The sequence below is a fragment of the Onychomys torridus genome, chromosome 1, assembly GCF_903995425.1.
Source record: "Onychomys torridus chromosome 1, mOncTor1.1, whole genome shotgun sequence".
Taxonomy (NCBI): Eukaryota; Metazoa; Chordata; class Mammalia; order Rodentia; family Cricetidae; genus Onychomys; species Onychomys torridus.
In genome coordinates, this window is record NC_050443.1 from 8,404,677 (window position 1) to 8,427,568 (window position 22,892).

The following is a 22,892-nucleotide window of genomic DNA, read 5'->3' on the forward strand; positions in this document are numbered from 1 at the left end:
TGGTTTGTGGTCATGACATCAGGCTCCCAATTCTCCAGAATGATCTCTGAATAAGTTCACAGTTGCTTAATAGAGCAACCTTTGACCGGTTTCTGCAATCTTTATTTCTTCCAATCAGCAGATCATTTCAGTACAAACTTTGGGATGTTCCTGATTTTTGTTTGCACTATAAATTTTACCTCTCAGCATTTGCTTTAAGCTGAACAGGTGGCCAGTGCTGGAATTCTCATAGCCCCAACAAAGATCTCCTTGTGGTATGTCAGCCTACTCTTGGTTTGAAGGAATACCTTTCTCTACTATACTGTTTAAAAAAGAAATTATTGAAAAAATTCATAAGTTTGTGATCAGAGATGAAGACACAGTCATACTGAGTTTTCCTAAATCAGGTAAGGAACATTATTGAGAATGATCCTGAACTGTCTGTGGAAAGTTTGGGCTTTAATCATCATTCATTTATATGCTGAATGGAATGCTTTATATATCTCATGTATTTAATGATTTGTGGGCATGGAGAGCTGTATCTGAGAGCATTTCAACTCAAAGGAAGATCTCTAACTTATTTGATGTAGTCTGAGCAATGACAGTGTTTCCTTAAGCAGATTCTGGCATTGGTTTGTCTCTGTGTGGAAGAGAGTGGAAGAGAGATAATGATGAGTATAAATAGATGAAATAGCATCAAGTCAAAATGCATGAATGTAAGATTATGTGAAGGAGAGGACCTTGTCAGGTAGAAGAATTACCATGGATCTTCTCCAGGTAGAGGAAAGAGTCTCAAAATTCAAGGAACCAAGAAAAGCAACATGGTCATTTGGGGGAGGAGGTCATTGTGTGGGTAGCAGAAGCAGTAAACATTGGTGAGTATTAGGCTGCTAACATCAAAGGGCAATAACATGGAAAAATCCAAGGGCAGTGGACTGTAGGACAAAGATTCCTATAATATCCCACAGAACAATGCTACAGGAACACCCACTGAAATGTGAGCATATAATCACAAATACACGTGTGTATGGTAAATGGGCACAAGGGTATTTTATTTATGCTAAGGAGAAGCAGTACTCATACATACAATGCAGCATGGATACATCTGAATGAAATTGTATTAAATCAAAGGAGCCAATCTCTCAGACAGAATACATGACTGCTTGCTTCCCTGACAAATATCTGGGATAGTTGAATTCATTGAAACAGAATGTAGAATGCTGATGGCTCAGGAGTGGAGGAGATTTTCAACAGGCAGGTGGAGTTTACTGAGTAAAGATTCTCATTTTTTTTTTTTTTAGGTGAAGCAATTTGAATGTGCTGGGAAAATATATTTTCTACTTATACCATGTGGATATTGCAAATACCACATGCCTTTGTGCTGAGAAACAGCTGAAATGTAAATTGTATGGTTGTATATTCTATTTAAGGCTTTTCACAAGTGCTCTCAAATGAGTGAGAATAACCATTCCTTCTTATTCAGGAACTAATTGGCTGATTGAGACTGTCTGCTTGATTCAGACCAAGGGGAATCCCAAATGGATCCAATCTGTGCCCATCTGGGACCGCTCACCCTGGATAGAAACTCAAAAAGGATATCCACAATTAATCAATAAGGAAGGACCACGCCTCATATCCTCCCACCTTCCTTTCCATCTTTTTCCCAAGTCTTTCTTCAGATCCAAGGCCAAGGTCAGTGTCCAGTGGTTGAGAAACCTTTGGACAAATGCAGGTTAAACTTATTCTACTGTGTTGAACCATGGAGCTCTCCCTGAAATGTTCTTGTATAGATTTGTGAAGGGAAGTTGAAATTCTCATGCACTAGGTGATGCTAATCTCTCCCCTCCTCAGACTATATCCGAGTACAAATATATCAACCACCTCTATGTAAACCTGGGCAGATATATAAGAAAAAGTGTAATATCACATCAGGGCATCAGGGACTTTGAATATACGGAATTAGAGTTCAAACTCTAGTTTACAATGGATATTACTGTTTCATTGTCATCAAAGTCAATTAGCTAATTTTAATTCTACATATAGGCCATACATAATGTGTGAATAACCCAATCAGAGTTGCTCACAGTGGAAGCAGCCTGAATAGGCACTAATGGTGTAATCTGGGAGATTGTTCAAACTTCATGGCCTATCTGTATCCACTGTGTTTTGCTTGCTGTATCTAGCTCTTCATTGAGATTCTAGCCTCAAAAATCACCAATATCACAGATAGATGATTCCCTAAAGGAATGAGAGATATCCAGGTTCTGACCTATCATAGCTCATTGTTAATAAGAAATTTTTTTGGAAGTCCCTCCACCTTAGAACCTGTAAGTATTTATGCTTAAACTACAAAGACAAACATAGAAAATAATCTCTCTTGAAACTATCACAATGAAGTTGTGATGATAAACTTATTTGTGTGTCTTATCTAGATTTGGAAAAGTTGGTTCTGGAGAAATTAAGGCCTAAAAGATGAATTATATAATAATGTCACAAGGAGTATTGGGATAAATTTTTAATTTCATTTTATTATTTTTTTAAATTTATTTCTCCTATTTTGGGGATTATGTTATATTACATACATTATTCCCCCTTTCTCTTCCTCTGTTCATGGTTACAATTATACCCCTCTTTTCTCTCTTTCTAATTTGTGCCTTGTCATTATTTGTTTTTACATCTGCATATGCATCTACACATTCCTAACTACTTTGGTACAATCTGCTTGGTATGTACAATGTTACTTGTGTGCATGTTTTCAGGGCTAAGAAATTGGTATTGCATAACTAGTTGCTCTGTTTTTAATATGGAAGTCTATTTCTTTCTGTCCCAGCATTTTTAAGTGCTCATGTGTAGATGTAACTGTCTTGTTAAATAAGAAACACAGAGCCAGTTGCAGAGTTAAAAACCAAGAGGTCAGAGCAATAGCTGAGAGCCTTAGCCTTCACTGCTTCTTCTGTCTTTCCTCTCTGCAAGAGAGCTAATTCTATGTGTGTTTTCTTTTTATAAACTTTCTGTTCTGATTTCTCAGCGGTTGTAAACCCAGCCACATGACCTCCTCTTCACTGCCTGTCTGTACAGACCTTCAGGTCTTCTATGGTTGCTATTGAGATTAAAAGCACGTGTCACCATGCTGCCTGTGTCCCTGAACACAGAGAGATCTGTCTACCTCTGCTCCCAAGTGCTGGGATTAAAGGCATGCACCACCTCATCTAGCTTCTGCTATGGCTTGCTCGGACCCCAAGGCAACTTAATTAACATACAAATAAAATCATATTTTACAAATATAGTATCACATTCATGGGTCTGTGTGTTTGCCGTTTTGCAATGAAACATTAGCATTAAACTCTATGTTATGATTCTATTGAGAGTTTTCTTTAATAGTTACAATTAAAAAAACGAATTAGTTTGTCATTTTCAGAGAGATTTAGCAAATTATTCAGTATTCTGTGTTTATAAGACATTCTTTCATATTGTAAGAAACTGTTCTTTGCAAGTATTGAATCAATCTTGTCTTTTTCTTGTTGCTGATCCTTTTTTTTACAGATTTAGTGACCTCAGTCATTTTCCTGTTACATTTTGAAAACCAAATAAAATTATAAAAGATTCTGATAAATATAGATATCTTGTACTTCTGTTCATATTTTGTTCAAATAAAAAAATAAATATTTTTGGAAACCTCACTGACAATTCATGTAAAATATGCTCGATAAAAGTGGTTTGTGACTATACTGACCTTCATTTATATATTTCTTCCATTTAAGGTGATCTATATCATCAGAAACCCCAGAGATGTTCTTGTGTCTGGTTATTTTTTCCATCACAACACAAATCTTACTGATAATCCAGAGTCACTAGGAACTTACTTTGAATGCTTCCTCAAAGGAAATGGTGAGTGTCCTGTTAAATACAGGTGTTGAGGCAGGTTCAGTTATATTTATGAAGACAAGGTGTGGTATAGCTTAAGCTGGCCTTGACTTCTCTATACAGACAGGGATTGCCTTGAAGGTCTGCTCCTCACTCCTCTACCTCATGATTTCCAGGACTCTAAGCACTTATTTTTATATTCTGTTTATTTATTGATGGGGATGCCAAGGTGAAGATAAGATATGAAGTGTCTTCAATGCCCATCCTCCTCTCTGAAGTAAATTGGAGCTGCCATGAGCAGACATGTCTCACTGTCCAGAAAGTCTAAATTTTAAAAGTATTTTAAATGCCATATTCTGTAGGTCTTTGAAGTATTTGAAGATTACCTATCTATCTGAAATATCTCTATGTATACCTAGAAGACATAACTAACATGGCTACGAGTATGATTATCATAGATGACTAATTATTAATCTATTTTTAATTATCCATTACAATTTAAATGAGCTATACAAACATAATACCTTAAACATGAGTAGAAATATGCACACAGTATAACAAAATTAACTTTAAGTTTGTATCAATAGACTAAAGTCTATACCAATGTAAAACATTTTAAACAAGTTGTTGCTCTTTAGAAGTAAGTTCCTTAATCTATCCTTTTATCCTATTATATCTATATCATATCCCCTTTTATTCTTTAGAAAGAGATCGCATTTATAATCAACCTGCTTTAAAGAAAAATATTGGTTTTTCTCTGTCCCACACCAGAGGGCTCTTCTGATTTGGGACACAAGAATCTCTTAACTTTTTCTTTTAGCAGTATGTCTGAGTTTAGAGAAGGAGTGAGCCAATTCCATCTCCAAAGCCAGCTTGATAATTTTGGGAATGTGGGCATAGTTTTTCTTACTACTTCCTGCTGGAGGGGGTCGCTGTATCTTATGGGGACACAAAGAAAATTTTAGGATTATGGAGTAGTCTGTGAGGGTGAACCTCTGAGCCAGTTGCCTTGAAACCATTCTGGATGTCAGATCATCTGGGCTATGGTGTCATTGGAGACCTTTCAGGTGGTCTTGGCTGATCAAACCTGATGTATCTTAATCTGGAACAAATCCACAGCCTCTGGTTTTCTGTGGAAACAAAAGCAGAGACTCCTTTCCAAAGCAACATACCCTTATATCCAAATTTTGAAGTCAAGGTACCTTTAAAATTTATATACTTGTTTAACTCAACAGCTTTTACGATCAAATCTTTTTCTACAGTTAAAAATCTCAAAGACAACATAAACCAGATTCTCTGTGTAATATCCATCTTTGTAAGATTGAAACACCGCTGTGGCTGCTGGCTCCGCCCACCTCTACTTCCCAACATGGCGGTGGTACAGTTTACTGCCAGCTCTGGGTCTGGAGCCATGTGTACCATCAACTATCAGAAGCAGTTCTATCAAAGCAGTGCATAGCTCAGAAACCCTTTTTTGTTTTTGTTTTGTTTTGTTTTTTAACTCGCAAAGGCTAAATCCACCATACAGCAGAGTAAAGTGTCACTTGTAGACTCCTCATTCCTGCCTCACTGCAGGTTAGACGCACACACCAGGAACCCGCCATAGTAGCTCAAACCAGCAGGCTGCTGCTAACTTGAGGGAGACAACTAGGAAGCTGGTTTTAGCTCCGTCTTAGAATCTTTTTTCTCAGGTTTTAGGTGGAAACTCTTGCTAACACGTTGGGCACCATATGTAGCTGGAGAGCTTCTCTCCAGGTGCCACCAAGCCCCCGACAGTCCCACAACCCATGTATAAAATAATCGTACAGACACTTATATTATTTAAACTGCTTGGCCATTAGCTCAGGCCTACCATTATCTAGCTTTTACTCTTATATTTAGCACATTTTTATTAATCTATACTTTGCCACATGGCTTGTGGCTTACCAGTGTCTTTACATGTTGCTTTCCATGGCAGCGGCTGGCGGTGTCTCTCTCCAACCTTCTACTTCCCAGAATTCTCTTCTCTCTTGTCCCACCTATACTTCCTGCCTGGCCAATGGCCAATCAGAAGTTTATTTACACAGAGCGATATCCACATCACCCTTATGTACACATCAAGTTCAACATGCTAAGAATTTGTCTAGGATCCAAATATGAGAGAAAAGATGCAGTGCTTGTCTATTTGTGATTGTGTTACCTCGTTAAGTATATTTTCCAGTTCCAATTATTTTACTGAGAACTTCTTAATTTCATCTTTAGAGCTCAATGAAATTTTATTGTGTGTACATATCACAGTCTCATCTATTTCCAATTGATGCACATCTAGGCTAAACCTGTTCTCTAGCTATTCTCAATAGAAATGCAATATGCACAAATGTTCAAGTACCTGTGCAATTGTATGTATCTAAGTCCTATAGTAGTATATAGCTACCTAGATTGAGTATATACCTAAGATTTGATAGCTGGGTCATATGGATTTTCTGTTTTCAGCTTTTTGAATGCATCCCACATTGATTTAAATAATGGCTGTGCAGTTTCCACTCCCATCGACATTTTTATCTTTTCACAATTTTTCTGAAAGTTAAAAAATAAACATTAAATGTTATTATAAAGCAACTTGTAAATAACTGAAAACAAGGTTCACCAAAATTATTGCGACTCAAAGTCTATACAACTTTATGAATTTATATACAGTTAGAATTGGTATCCAAAAGTGAAGCTGGGAAACTTCATATTAAATGTTACACTTTCAATATTGCTTATATTTCACTCAATTTTTGACCACAAAACCTCCAAACCCATGAGAAACTTAGAGCTAGAAAAGTATTAGCCTATATTCTCTTTCAACAATCCTGTCCATTATATGAATCCACTCCTTTATCCCTTTCTCATCCCTTTATATTTAAATTGTTTTTTCTTTTCAAACACTATCAACTCACACTTCAAACATTTTATTTTATTTAATTATTTTTATTTTTTGTTGATGTTTTTGAGACAGGTTTTCTGTATGTTATAACTCTGGCATATTTTTTAATATCAGTGGAAATTCTGGTGTAAATAAGATGTAATCCTAAGTAGTTTTTAATTTTTTAATTTTATTTTCTTGATACCTGATGTTGATGAACACTTTCAAAATTTATATGAGGCATTATCTTTCTTTTATGGTATATATTTTAGGACCATAGCATAGGTTATGCTCCATTTCTTTCTTATAATTGAATAATTTATTATTATTAATTCTTTGTAGATACTAAATACACATTGTCTGGATGCATATAACTGGCCAACCTTCCTTCCATTTTATTATGTGAACCTTCTCATGATTAAAGATTTCCTTTGGTGGATAGAAATTGTGTCTTCTGTTGAGGGTCTTGATACATTTACAATTAGTGTGAATGTGTGTGTGTGTGTGTGTGTGTGTGTGTGTGTGTGTGTGTGTGATAAAGGATTGGGATATAAATTCATTCTTATACACATTGCCATCTGGTTTCCAAATTGCCATGCACTGAAGATACCATCTTTCTTCCAATGCGTGTTTCCAATGTTTTGTCAAAACTACAGTGCCTGCGGTTGTGTGAACTTATGTCTTGGTTTTCTATTCAGTTAATCCCCATGTTTGTTTTGTGGCAGTGCTATGCTGTTTTCATTACTCTATCTGAAGTATAAGTTGTAATAAGTTACTATTTTTTCCCATGATTGCTTTGATTATCTGGAATTGTTTGTGATTTTGCATGAATTTACTGAATTTGTTCTTCAGAAATTTCAAGTGTATAAATTATATTCTGCTTATTGAAACCCTTTGCCCTCCTTGACTCCCTCTCACATTTAGTAACCTCAATTCTCTACAGATCTCTTTTATAGCTTTCATGTCTCTTTATTGGTGATGCATTCAATTTAACCATGATTATTATGTTCTGTGGGAATGTGGGTTTTGAACTACCAATGGAAACCTAGGTGGCACCACACTGGGGACACAACTGAAGACTTTGACTTCCTACAACCCAGAATCATTGAGTATTCATAATTTCATTATGGAGTTGTGGTCTCTCATGAGTATCCTACTCAGTCCATGATGCCTCATTTTTGGGCTAGTCTTATTCAGGATCTTTGGAGGAGCTTTAGTTGCTTTAAGATCATGAGTACCCTTGTTCTATCATGCTAACATGTCTGCGTTTTCCAGCCCTACACTTCCTCTTGTTCAGCTTCTACATTCTATCTACTCCCTCTTCTGCAATGATGCCTGAGCATTAGTGGAAATTCTATTATGTTGCAAGTAAGAGTGAGCATCCAACCATTCCATAATAATTTCAAGATTATTATTTCTGTGGATAACACTAATATGTTGGTTGGTATTGTATTGAGTATTACATTGCATTTGGTAGGATGGGCATTTTCATAATATGTATTTTTCTAGTCTGTAACAAGTAGAACATTTTCCATCACCTAACATCTGTATAAGAGTCTGTCTTTAATGTGCTGATGTTTTCAGTAACAAGAACTTTGCATCCTGGGTGTATTCATTACTTTTCTATTGCTGTGATAAAATACCATAAACAAAGCAACTTATTTCTTGGCAGGGAGATTCTTGTAGATTTACTAACTAGCAGCCGGAGTACTTCTTTATTTATCCAAAATTTAGTAAGCAGAGATACATCCATGATGTTCCAAAACATAGATCATATCATTTTTCTTTTTGGACATATGCTTCACTTCCTTTTGCTCATCTTTTAATCATCATTAATAAACTGTGATAGAACAGAGTTATCATTTCCAATCATTTTCCCTCAAGTTTTGACATCATTAATGAACAGAGTAATCATTCTTATTCATTAACCCAATAACCCAATTTTTAAGAATTTAGAGCCATATGACAACTTGTTCTCAGGCTGGTAGCACAAAGCAACTTATTGAAGCAATGCTGTGTTTGGAACTTAAGGTTCCAGAATACTAAGAGTCTATCATCACCATTACAGGAAGCATGGCACTGGAGGAAGGGCAGGCATGGCATGGGGGTAACACCTGAGATGTCACACTTCAACCCACAAACAGGAAGCAGAAGGAGAGCACTCAAAACAGTGCTAGCCCTGCAAAACCTTAATTTCCACCCCAGTGAGGTATTTCCTCCAGCAAGTTCATACTTGCTGATCTTACCAAAAGTATACACCAACTGCAAACCAAGTATTCAAGTCTGAACATTATATGGGACAATTTTACAAGAAAGCACACTGGTTTAGATTTATTCTGAGATATTTTCTTTAGACATTTGTTAACTAACTGACTTCTCTGATTTTTTTTCTCAATTTGTTCATCATTGGTGTAGAGAAAAACTATTTATGTTTGTTTGAAGGTTTGGTACCCTGTAACTTTGAGTGAAGTCTTTTTCAGATCTAAGTGTTTTCTGGTAAATATTCTTAGGTCTCATATTGATATAATTGTATCACTCAAGAATAGGTTATTTGACTTGTATCTTTCTTATTTGTATCACCTTTGTTTCTTTTGTCATTTTTTCTATCTTAGATTTTGGTATAATATTAAAAAAGCAGAGGTAGAGCACATCATTTTTTTCTTGCTTGTGCTGGTAATATATTGGATTTCCCCCTACTTAGTGTAATGTAATCTACAGTTTCCCTACATATGGACAATAGTATTTAGAAAGATGTTCCTTTTATTCTAAGTACTCTGGAATTTTATACATGACTGGATGATGAATTTTATCAAAAATTCTTTTCTTTACAAAGATTACAATGGGTTTTCTGTTCTTGAGTCCATTATGCAATTTAATTTATATTGATTGCTGTTTGTATACTGAACTAGCCCTTCACTGAGTCTCTGAAATAAGGTCAACTTTATCATGATGATTGTTTTGATATGTATGTGTGTTTGTGTATGTCTGTGTGTACAAGTGCATTTAACATATATATAAAACATGTATACCCAAATGTGAAGGTTGAAATGAGAAAAAAACTTACAAAAATGTGTTCCTTCTTTCCACCATGTGGATATGTGGAAATATTAGGAAATATTAGGTCTTCAGGTTTGGCAATAAACAAGTTTACCTGCTCAGCCATTTTACTATACTTTGATAGGTTCCTGAATATTTTTACAAAGTATTTCATTGAGAGGCTTTACATCTATGTGAATCATAGATCTTGGCCTGTACCTTTTTGTTGTTGTTGTTGTTGAATATTTTTCTATTCTTTGTATCAAGATGATACTTCAAAAAAACTTTGGCAATATGCCTCATTTTCTTTCTTTTATGTCACAGTTCATGAAGCAGTGTATTACCTGAGGGTCTGCAAAAATTCACCCAAGCTGAACATTTCTATTTGTTTAGAGATTATTTTAGTTACTTTTGCAAACTCATAGTTGTCATAGACCTTAGAGTATATTTATAAAATATTTTTTATTGATTCTTTGGAATTTCTCATCATGTATATCAGTCCCACTCATTTCCCAGTCCTTTGATATCTACCCTCCAAATTTGTATCCTGCCATGCAAAATAAAATAAAAATAAAAACAACAACAAAAACAAATATCTCACTGACACCTCTTGGGAATGACAAACTCTGCAATCAATCAGCAGTTTTCTCTCATATAAGTCACAGCTATCCCATCTCTTACTCTGCCATCCTTTTTCCTGTTCACTCCTCTGTATTCCCCATCTATCTGCCGCATCCTTGTTCATTGTAGTTGCATTGGGTGCTGTTGTGTGTCACACCACATACCCTTTTGCCCAAACAGCTTTAATTTCAAATGTTCATTGCAACAAATGGCTGGTCTGGTTCAGGGCCTCTGGCTTCTGCTACACCATCAATAATGAACCCTCATTCAGACACCTCTCAGATATCCTACTTATTTAAAAATTTAAAATGTCATCTTAGTTTTATTTAGATAGGTTTTAATCTATTTAGGAATTATTCCATATATCTTTGATGTTCTGGTTTAGCGGGATGATTTTAATGTAAACTTTAATAATTCTTTGAATTCACTGGTGCTTGTCATAACATTTGATTCCCTTTTCATGTCTTACTGTATTATCTTTTTCTGTTGCTCTTCCTTTTCTTAGTTTATCTGTGGTGATATTTTTGCAGAAATTTGGTGATATTTTATTTTGCTTTAAAAAATAAAGTTTGCCAAGAGATCAAAGGAAATAGCAAGCCATTTTAAGTAAATTAAGAAGTCTAGCAGTGGTAGCACATGCCATTAATCCTATCACTAAGCAATCAGGATCTCTGTGTGTTCAAGGCCACACTAGAGAACAACGCCAAGCATGGTGACACATACCTTGAATCCCAGTACCAACCCTAGAGTTCTGGAATTCTATACAGAAAGACTGAAAATGACAGAGCTCTGTAGGAAGTGGAAATGAGGTAGCTGGGCTAAGAGACTAATAAGAGGGGAAACAGTAAGTCATATAAGCCTAGGTAGACAGTAATTCACTCTCTTTGGAAGCTCTAGTGTTGGTGAGTTTCAGTTGGGTGGTGACTTCCTCTATATCCCTGATCTCTCTAAGGTTTCCACCCAAATATTTGGCTCCATGTTTTTTCTTTAACAAGACCATTTAGAAATTCATCTACATTCATCTAAAGTTTTGTCAATATTATTTATATGTTGAATGAAAAAATTATTTCATTGACTCTCTGTTTTTGTTTGCTGTTGCTGCTATTTTATTTCACTATTTTTTGTTTATCTTTCTCTATCTTATAAAAATTTTATCATTATTATTATTATTAAATTTGTTTTTTAATTTTACACACCAGCCATGATTTCCCCTATCGTCCCCCCTCCCATACCCACCCCTAACTTTCCCCTATCCCTTCCCCTCCACTCCAATCTCCTCCAGGGAAAAGACTCTCCTGGGATTTCATTTAAACCTGGTGGATTCAGTACAGGCAGGTCCACTTTCCCTTCCTTCCAGGCTGAACAAAGTGTCCCTGTGTAATCCCTAGGTTCCAAACAGCCAGCTCAAACACTAAGGACAGGTCTGGGTCCCACAGCATGGATGCCTCCCCAAAAGTTCAAATTATTCAATTGTCTCACTTATCCAGTATGCCTGATCCAGCTGGGGGCTCCAGAGACTTTGGTTCATAATTCTTGTGCTTCCATTCATTTGGCTATTTGTCAATGTGCTTTTTCCAATTTTGGTCTCAACTATTCACGCTCTTACAGTCCCTCGTCTTTCTTGACAATTGGACACCTGGATCTCCACCTGGGGCCTGGCTGAGGATCTCTGCATCCACTTCCATCAGTTATTGGATGAGAGTTCCAGGTCAACTGTTAGGGTGTTTGGCCATGTGATCATCAGACTAGGTCAGATCAGGCTTTTTCTCGACCATTGCCAGCAGTCTACAGAGGATGTATCATTGTGGATTTCAGGGAACCTCCACAGCACTCTGCCTATTCCTATTCTCATGTGGTCTTCATTTATCATGGTCTTTTATTCCTTGTTCTCCCTTTCTGTTCTTGATCCATGTGGGATCTCCTGCTCAATCATACCATAAGGGCATTTGCTCAGCTATGTTTATATCAGCATTGTTTGTAATTGCCAGCACATGGAAACAACCTAGATGCCCTTCAACTGAAGAATGGATAAAAAAAAATATGGTACATTTACACAATGGAGTACTACTCAGCAGAGAAAAACAATGACATCATGAGGTTTGCAGGCAAATAGATGGATCTAGAAAAAATCATCCTGAGTGAAGTAACCCAGACTCAGAAGGACAAACATGGTATGTTCTCACTCATAGGAGGATACTAGATGTAAAACAAAGATGACTAGGCTGCTACACAATACCAGGGAGGCTACCATTTCACTATTTATTTTAATGTCAGTGTTTTCTTTCCAGCTACAAGTTTTGATATTTGATGTATTCCCTTTTCAAAACCCTGAGGTGATTTATTAGCGAATTTATTAGAAATCTCTTTTACATTATAATAGAGTGAATTGGAAGTTTAAACATCCCTCTTAGGGCATTTTTCATTGCATCCTGTAGGGTAAATAATGTAGTGGTATTTTTGTTTCATTTAATTGTAAGAATCTTTCCTGTCTTGATTTCCTCAAGGACTAATGCATCATTATGTTGTGAGTTGTTTGCTCTCCATGAGTTTGTTTATGTTCTAGATTTTTTCTTCTTAATTTCTAGTCATTTTATCATTTTGGGATAGAACATAAGAAATTATTTCAATTACTATATGTTCTTTAAGATGTTCTTTGTTGACATTTTATATGATCTATTTTTAGAGAAAGTTCCATGGACTTCTGAGAACATTTGTGTAGTCTTCAGTGTTTGGAAGCAATATTCTATAGATGTCTTTTAAGACTATTTTATCTGTGATGTCAGTTAATTCTATGTATTTTCTATTGGGATGAAGAGTTATCTATCAGACATGAAAGCACTGTGATACTTTCCTATGGCTTTACCTCTAGCAGAATTTACTGTGCATAAGTGAGTGAACATGTGTTTATAATTATATAGGTGTCCCCATGAATTCATCCCTTAAGTGGCAGGAAGTAATGTATATCATTGCTCAATAGATTTGGTTTCATGTCTGCTTTGTCAGATTAGATCAGCATCATATGGTTGTTTTCTACCGCAATTTCCTCAGAATACTTTTTTTCATTATTTTATTGTAATGTTATATCTTTCTCACATGATGTTTTATAATAAATATAAAGTTCCTAGTTTTTTTACTCTGATGTCCTGCACTGTGTCTTTTGATTAAGGAATTGGCATCATTAATATTCATTTACTAGTGAAAGATTCCTCTCATTTTGATGATTTTACCAAGGTGATTGAGTGGTTTACTTGTTTAACTATTGGTATAGTTTGCTTAATAGCTCTGTGATAAAAAAAAAAAAAAAAAAAAAAAAAAAAAAAAAAAAACTCTTGCCAGGAGCAATGTAGGGGAAGAAATTGTTTATCTGGCTTAAACTTTCAGGTCACAATGTATCTAAGGGAGAAGTCAGAGCAGTATCTCCAGTGGGGACTGAAGCAGAAACCATTTTATTATTCTTCTTGTTAATTTCTTTAAGTGTCTTATGATCAATTGCCTATCTCAAAAAATTCAGTAACAGCTACCTATGCTGTGGGCCGTAACAGATCAATCATCAGTCAACACAACAACTCAAGTACTTTGTCACTAGCCAATAAATGTAATTATTAATGAGGTCATATAACCTTGATTCATACCTTCATTTGATTTCACTAAACAGGTTTCTTTATTGATGGTAATCTTCCTTTCTATCATATTTGTCACTGAACCTTTCAGACTTCCTCAGGAACTTCTTCAGATGGCAAGTACTCACTTGTCTAGTTATTAAATATTACTCCACGCTAACAAGCAAATTTTGTGGTTGTTTGTTGATGAATAGAGCCACAAGTTCTCACAATTTGATACTTTTCAAAGTGTAACAAACAATAAATTTACAGGCTGAGCAGGATGATATAAGTCTCAATCAAAGTAGTAATTTGGTAAATGAGTAATTCAAAAATTCAAGGCCATCCTTATATACATACCAAGATTGAGGACAACCTTTTGATAGGGGAATGTCTTTCTGTATACTGTGAATATGGATTAGTCTCATTTAGTTGATAAATAAATCTGCTTTTCCTATGGAAAGACAGGTTAGAGTCTGGTGGTAAATTAAAAAAGAGAGACAGGAAGGAGAGAAGAGATGCCATAAGCCATCCAAAGAGCAACATGTAATGGGACACAGGTAAAGTTACAAAGCATGTGACAATACATAGATTAATGTTCATGTGTTAATTTAACATATAAAACCTAGATGGAAAAAAGCTCGAGCCATGACCTTGTGGTTATAATTGATATAAGCCTCTGCGTGTTTATTTGGGTCTGAGCAGCTGAAGAAAAGGTGGGACACTGGAAAACTTCAAGCTATGTTTGGTTCCTAATGTGGGGCAAGAATTTCCACCCAAAACATAAAAGAGATTTTAAAAAAGGATTTTAAAAGGAGACTAAAACAGCTTCCCAGTGTGTCTCCCAAGCTAGTTACAACCTATGGACTTTAGCTACAGTACGGAAGGTTTGTGGCATGTGGGCTTTCCTGTAGCATGAGAGATTCTTTTCACAGTACAGAGAGGCATCCCATGCAGTATACTGCATGGATTTTAGCTTTTCATAGTAAGAAAAAAAAGGAGGAGGCCTTGGGCTGCCCACTGTTTGATTGAAGCATAGACCCAGTGCCTGCTAGAGTCAGTAGACAGCATAGCTTGCAGAGCTGGTGGTAAATTATTTCCACCATGTTCAAAAGCCAAGGTGGGAAAAGTCAGCAGCCAAGACTGCCACTTCAGTATTAGCCTCTGCAGTTTAAAGCAATAGATTCACAATGAGATGGATTCACAGGATAAACCCTAATCAGTTTAGAGTGTGTGTAAAAATGAACATAGGCTTGGAAGAGAGGGAAAAAGAATATACACAGTTACAGAAAGAAATAAAAAGTTTAAAAAATAATGTCTTTAAAGAGACAGTAGAAGTAACATAAAAAATAAACCACATAAAGGATGAAATCATATTCAGAGTCAGGATTATGTTGTCTTTGGGATTTTTAACTGCAGAAAGACATTTGCTTGTAAAGGCTGCTGGGTAAAACCAATATATGTACTTTAAAGTTTCTTTAAAATTTTGATTTAAGGATATGTCACTTTGGAAAGGAGGCTCTGCTTTTGTTTCCAAAGGAAGCAAGAGGCTATGTATCTGTTCTATGTTAAAATGGATCAGATTTGATCAAGCCAGACCTCCTGAATCTTAACAGATGATACCTATCAATAAAGGTTATAGCTAGTCTGCACAGGACTTGAACATTATCTCAAATTTTCTCAGGATCCCCCTAAGATTACTAGTGCCCTCAACAAGCAGGGGTAGTATGAGAAGCTACACCCAAATTCTAAAAACGTTGTTTAAAAACATTTATTTTTATTTAAGGCAGGTTGATGATAAATGCAAATTCTTTCTAAAGAAGAAAATGGAATGTTATAGATATGATATGATAAAAAGGTAAATTATTGTTTAAAAATGTTCTACATTGCTATGAATTTTAGATTATTGATACAAATTTAAAAATAATTTTGTTATGCTGTATGTAAATTTATGTACTTATTTGAAGTGTTTTATTTATGCAACTCATTAAAATGCAGATTGTTAGTCATTCTATAATAAATAAACTTATAGTCATGTTAGTTAAGTTGCATAGATTTACATATATGTATACATATATACATACATACATATATATGAATTATGTAAGTAACCTTTAAACACTTCAAAGACCAACAGAAAAAATTTCATTTAAAATGTTTCAGGAAATTTGACTTTCTGTATATTGAGACATGTCTGCTCCTGGCAGCACCAATGCACTTCAGAGAAGATAATGGGCACTGAAGAAACTCATTAGGGAGTTTGATTTTTTTATGGCAAATGTTAGCCACTGAGCAAAAAATTGCCCTTACCTCGACTGCTTGACAGTATGTTGCATGAAGTGGACATGCATGGCATGTAGGAATGTGACCAATGAACTTTGCAAGATGAGATGGTCCTTCAGGGTCCTGTTTCTTACAGAAGAGTGCCAGATATTCTACAGGATGGAAGGAGAGGCAATGAGAGATGCTAGGCCTATAAACTGAATAAGGATGTCCCAAATTTGCAGAGGAATTTTGGGTAACTGTACAGGTATTCAGCTCTGTCTGTCATTCTAGATTTTTGGAAGTTACTTACAATGCATTTCCTGTCTACTTAGGTAATATATTCTTCTGTGTTCTTTAATGTGGTTGAAAACTAGATTGTTGTATTTATAATTTTCTTTCATTATGATAAAAGGGATATTAGATATGACACCATAGACTCACATGTACAGGAGAGAAAATTTTCTTTAACTTTACAATATACAAAAAGTCTAGATATTTTAACTGTAATTAATGCTTGATACCTCTTCTTATATCTAATATTAATAGGTTAAAGTTAAAACCTTCCTCTTGTTTAGACAGAAAAGGAGAAGTAGTGGGGGAATGTCTTTCTGTTCTCTGTGAATATGTGTTGCTCTGATTGGTTGATAAATAAAGATGTTTGGCCTGTAACAAGGCAGCTTAAGAGGCAGGGAAGAAATTCAAAGAGACAGAGGAAGAAGGAGAGAAGAGGTGTCAATGAGCCACCCAAAGAGCAACGTATAATGAGATGCAGTTAAAACCACAGAATATGGGGTGGTGCATAAATGGATAGTTTTTGAATAATTAAACCTTAAAATGTTAGCAAAAAGCTTGAGCTATCACCATGATTTTATAATTAATATATAAGCCCCTGTGTGTGTACTTGGGGGATGCAAGTGGAAGAGATATGTCCTTACTGCCTGAAAGCCAGGGCACAGGAAATCTTCCACCTGTAACCTTGTTTTCATACCTTTGCAATATATATCCCAAACAAATACATTTTAAAACAGCTTCCAAAGCAGAACTACTGTTAACTATTATAAATATTTATCATTTGTTTGTTTTTTGGGGGGCCCTCAATAACTTGCTATTAGTTTTCAATTTTGAGACAGGATCTATTGTACTGCAGGTTGAGCAGAAATGCATTATGTAATTTAAAATAATATTGAATCTCTGGTCTTTTTGCTGTGCCTAATGAATTTTGGCAATACATATGTGTGACACAACATTTGTCTTGGCATTTAGCTTTTCCATTTATGCATGTAGGTATGTGATTTTTTATTTTTTACTTTTTTTTAAATTATATTTGTGTTTTAATTTTACACATCAGGCATGGATTCCCTTGTCCTCCCCCCTTCTGCCCCTGCTCGTGCCTTCCCCCCAGCTCTGCCCCACCATTTCTGTCTCCTCCAAGGCCAAGACTTCCCTGGGGATTCAACTCAACCTGGTAGATTTAGTATAGGCAGGTCCAGTCACCTCCTTCCATCCTGAGGAAAGTGTGCCTGCATAAGCCTAAGGTTCCAAACAGCCAGTTCATGCACTAAGGACAGGTCCAGGTCCCACAGCCTGGGTGCCTCCCAAACAGTTTAAGCTATTCAATTGTCTCACTTATCCAGAGGGCCTGATTCAGTTGGGGGCTCCACAGCTTTTGGTTCATAATTCATGTGTTTCCATTAGTTAGACTATTTGTCACTGCACTTTTTTGAATCTTGGTCTCAACAATTCACACTATTACAGTCCCTCCTCTTTCTCAACAATTGGAGTCCTGGAGCTCCACCTGAGGACTGGCCTAGGACTTCTGCATCCACTTCCATCAGTTATTGGATGAGAGTTTCAGCACAACAGAAAGAGTGTTTGGCGACCTGATCACCAGACTAGGTCAGTTTAGGCTTTCTTTCAACCATTGCCAGTAGTCTACAGCAGATGTATCATTATGGATTTCTGGGGACCTCTCTAGCACTTTGCTTCTTCCTGTTCTCATATGGTCTTCATTGATTGTGCTCTGTTATTCCTTGTTCTCCCTTTCTGTTCTTGATCCAGCTGGGATCTCCTGATCCTCAAAGATCTCTTTCCATTGAATCTTGGCGTTCATTACTCCCACTTCATCCAGGTTGTTCATGAAGATCTCATCCATTTCTCTGTCACTGGGTGAACCCTGTGTCTTTCTTAGGGTCCTTTTTTTTTAGGTAGCCTCCCTGTAGTTGTGAGAAGCAGTCTAGTCATCTTTATTTTACATCTAGTATCCTCCTATGAGTGAGTACATACCATGGTTGTCTTTCTGATTCTGGGTTGCCTCAATCAGCATGATTTTTTCTAGATCCATCTATTTTCCTGCAAAACAAATTATGTCATTGTTTTTCTCTGCTGAGTAGTACCCCATTGTGTATATGTACCATATTTTCTTTATCCATTCTTCAGTTGAAGGGTATCTAGGTTGTTTCAAGGTTCTGTCTATTAAAAACAATGGTGATATGAACATAGCTGAAAACAAAATACCCTCATGGTATGATTGACCATTCCTTAGGTATATTCCCATGAGTGCTATAGCTGGGTCTTGGAGGAGATGGATTCCCAATTATCTAATGAAGTGACATATTGATTTCCAAAGTGGCTGTACAAACTTGCATTCCCACCAGCAGTGGAGAGTTCCCCTTGCTCCACATCCTCTCCAGCATAAGCTGTCTTCTGTGTTTTTTATCTTAGCCATTCTGACAAGACTAAGGTGGTATATCAGTGACATTTTGATTTGTATTTCCTGGATAATTAGCGATGTTGAGCAATTCTTTAAATGTCTTTCAGCAATTTGAGCTTCCTCTGCTGAGAATTCTGTTAAGTTCTATTGACCATTTCTGAATTGGACTGTTGAGAATTTTGATGTCTAATTTCTGATGTTCTTTATGTATCCTGGATACCAGTCCCCTGTCAGATGTGGGGTTGGTAAAGAACTTTTCCCATTCTGTAGGCTGTCGCTTTGTCTTATTTACTGTGTCCTTTGGTCTACAAAAGCTTCTCAGTTTCAACAGGTCCCATTCATTGATTGTTTCTTTCAGTGTCAATGTTACTGTTGTTATATTTAGGAAGTGGTCTCCTGTTCCAATGCATTCAAGACTACTTTGTACTTTCTCTTCTGTCTGGCTCAGAGTAACTGCATTTAAGTTGAGGTCTTTGATCCACTTGGACTTAAGTTTTGTGCAGGGTGACAGACATTGATCTATTTGCATCATTCTACACATTGACATCCATTATGCCAGCACCATTTGTTGAAGATGCTTTCTTTTTTCCATTGTACATTTTTGGCTTCTTTGTCAAAAATTATATGTTCATATATGTGTGCATTAATGTCAGGGTCTTCAATTGGATTCCATTGGTCCACATGTCAGTTTTTATGCCAGTACCAAGCTGTTTTTATTACAGTAGCTCTATAGTAGAGCTTGAGGTCGGGGATTGTCATGCTTCCTGAGGTTGTTTTATTATACAGGATTCTTTTGGCTATCCTGTTTTTTTTTGTTTTTCCATATGAAGTTGAGTATTATTCTTTCCAGATCTGTGAAGAATTGTGTTGGTAATGTGATGGGAATTGCGTTGAATCTGGAGATTGCTTTTGGTAAGATCGCCATTTTTGCTATGCTAATCCTGCCTGTCCATGAGCATGGGAGGTCTTTCCATTTTCTGACATCTTCTTCAAATTCTTTTTTCAGGAACTTAAAGTTCTTGTCATATAGGTACTTCACATGCTTAGTTAGAGTAACCACATGGTATTTTATATCATTTGTGGCTATTGTAAAGGGTGATGTATCTCTGATTTCCTTCTCAGCCTGTTTGTCTATTGTATATAGGAGGGCTAATGATTTTTATGAGTTGATCATGTATCCTGCTATGTTGCTGAGGGTGTTTATTAGCTGTGTCAGTTCCTTGGTTGAATTTTTGGGGTCACTCATGTGTACTATCATGGTATCTGCAAATGAGGAAAGCTTGACTTCTTCCTTTCCAATTTCTATCCCTTTAATCTCCTTATGTTGTCTTATTGCTCTGGCTAGAACTTCAAGTACCATATTGAATAAGTATGGGAAGAGGGGACAGCCTTGCCTTATTCCTGATTTTAGTGGTATTGCTTTGAGTTTCTCTCCATTTAATTTGATGTTGGCTGTTGGCTTGCTGTAGATTGCCTTTATAATGTTTAGGTATGTAACCTGTATTCCTGATCGCTCCAAGATCTTTATCATGAAGGGGTGTTGTATTTTGTCAAATGCCTTTCCTGCATCTAGTGAGATGATCATATTTTTTTCTTTGAGTTTGTTTCTATGGTGTATTACATTGATGGACTTTTGTATTTTGAACCACCCTCACATCCCTGGGATGAAGCCAACTTGATCATGTTGGATAATTGTTTTGATGTATTCTTGGAGTCTGTTTGCCTGTATTTTATTGAGTATTTTTGCATCAATATTCATGAGGGACATCATTCTGTAGTTCTCTTTCTTTGTTGCATCTTTGTTTGTTTTAGAAACCAGGGTAATTGTAGCCTCATAGAAGAAGTTTGCTAATGTTCCTTCTGCTTCTATTGTGTGGAACAATTTAAAGAGTAATGGTATTAAGTCGTCCTTGAGGATGTGGAGGATTTCTGCACTGAATTCATTTGGTCCTGGGCTTTTTTGGTTGGGAGACTTTTAATGACTGATTCTACTTCCTTAGGGGTTATTGGACTATTTAAATGGTTTATCTGGTCTTGATTTAACTTAGATATGTGGGACCTATCCAGAAAATTATCCATTTCTTTTACATTGTCCAGTTTTGTGGAGTAGAGGTTTTTGAAGTATGACCTGATAATTTTCTGGATTTCCTCATTGTCTGTTGTTATGTCCCCCTTTTCATTTCTGATTTTGTTAATTTGGATGCTATCTCTCTGTCTTTTGGTTAGTTTGAATAAGAGCTTGTCTATGTTGTTGATTTTCTCAAAGAACAAAACTCATTATTTCATTATTTTTTATTGGTCTCTTTGTTTCTATTTTAATGTTTCTATTTTATTGGAATGTTATTTAGATACCATTTAAGTCCATTTGAGTCATGACATCAACTAAGTCCATTATTTCTCTGTTAAGTTTCAATTTGGCAAATGTGTCCAGAGGTGGAAGTGGGGTTTTGAAGTCTCCCACTATTAATGTGTTGGGTTTTACATATGATTTAAGCTTTAGTAATGTTTCTTTTACATATATTGGTGCCGAAGTGTTTGAGGCATAAATGTTCAGAATTGAAACTTCATCTTGGTATATCTTTCCTGTGATGAGTATGTAATGTCCTTTATCATCTCTTTGGATTGATTTTAGTTTGAAGTCTAATTTGCTGGATATTAGAATGGTTATACCAGCTTGCTCTTAAGACCATTTGACTGTAAAGTCTTTTTCCAGGCTTTTATTCTTAGGTTATGTCTATCTTTGAGTTTGAGGTGTGTTTTTTGCATGCAGCAGAAAGATGGATCCTGTTTTTGTATTAGTAATCATAGGGCAAAAATGGGCATTAATTAATTACAATCTTTGAATTATCTATCGGGATTTAACAAATGATGAAATTAATCATATTTGATTGCCAACCCATCCTAAGAAGAATGATCCATCTGCTAGTAATAACCAGGCTGTTTTGTTCTTGTTTCTTCACCTCAATGAGTCGCTCAATGATCTATGCGCCTTTATAAACTTTAGATGGTTTCTACAAGCTTTTCATCTCGAAGTTATTAACACAAATATCTTATCCTCTCTGTAAGTCATATTGAAAGCTTTGTTTTAGTTGTGATGCTCACTGAAGTCAATGAACACATCTGTCATCATTAAGATTAAAAGAAATTGAGCTAGTTTAACTTCTGGGACACAATTTGTGTAGTTGTTTATTTTTTACACTGTTGGGTGGTCTACCACCCTGCTGCCAAATAAATCACACAAGGAGCCTCATCCTTACTTGTAAATACCTGGCCTTAATTTGACTTGTTTCTTGCCAGCTTTCCTTAACTTAAATTATCTCTTTTGCCTTTTGCCTCTGGGAGTTTCCCATTCTCTTGCATCTGTAAATCTAACTCTTACTCTTACTCTTACATGTACTGGAACTGGGTATGTATCTGTGTGGCTTACCTCTGATGTACTACTTCTCTCTCATTCCTTGAACTTTTTTACTCACAGACTTTTGCTATGTATTCTCTGCCTGCCAGCCCTTTCTGTTCTTTCACTATTGGCTTCAGAACATTATTAACCCATCAGGTATTTGGACAGTCACCATAAGACAACTTCACAGAGTTAAATAAAAGCAACACTCTTTAAAGTAATATACAACACAATTATTTTATTAATCATTAACTTAAGCCACAATCTATATGTATGCTCAAGTAAAACTAGCTGTGTAACATTTCCTTATTCTTATTTTCTATTCTCTGGAGCCCATTCCTTATTAGGGGCAGGAAATATACCATATTTTGCATTTAGCTTTATTAGTTTTACCACTGAATTAACCTCTATCATAATCAATTACAATATTTATTACACACCCGCAATCATCAAATCCTAATATAAACTAACACTATTTTTTTTAATAAAACCATTGCTCTAAACAGAATCATTTAGGAGGAAATCATCATTATA

General features: G+C 35.9%; 1 protein-coding gene across 2 annotated transcripts in view; it reads left to right on the forward strand.

The window, feature by feature from the left end:
- The first annotated feature begins 256 nt into the window (after positions 1 to 256).
- Positions 257 to 22,892, forward strand: part of LOC118569182 (probable alcohol sulfotransferase) — a 34,348-nt gene continuing 11,712 nt past the window's right edge. For both annotated transcript variants that reach the window (XM_036166915.1, XM_036166922.1), the window contains exons 1-3: positions 257 to 386; positions 1,463 to 1,671; positions 3,741 to 3,867. In XM_036166915.1, the coding sequence (XP_036022808.1) occupies positions 257 to 386; positions 1,463 to 1,671; positions 3,741 to 3,867 (466 nt within the window). The remainder of the gene's footprint in view (positions 387 to 1,462; positions 1,672 to 3,740; positions 3,868 to 22,892) is intronic.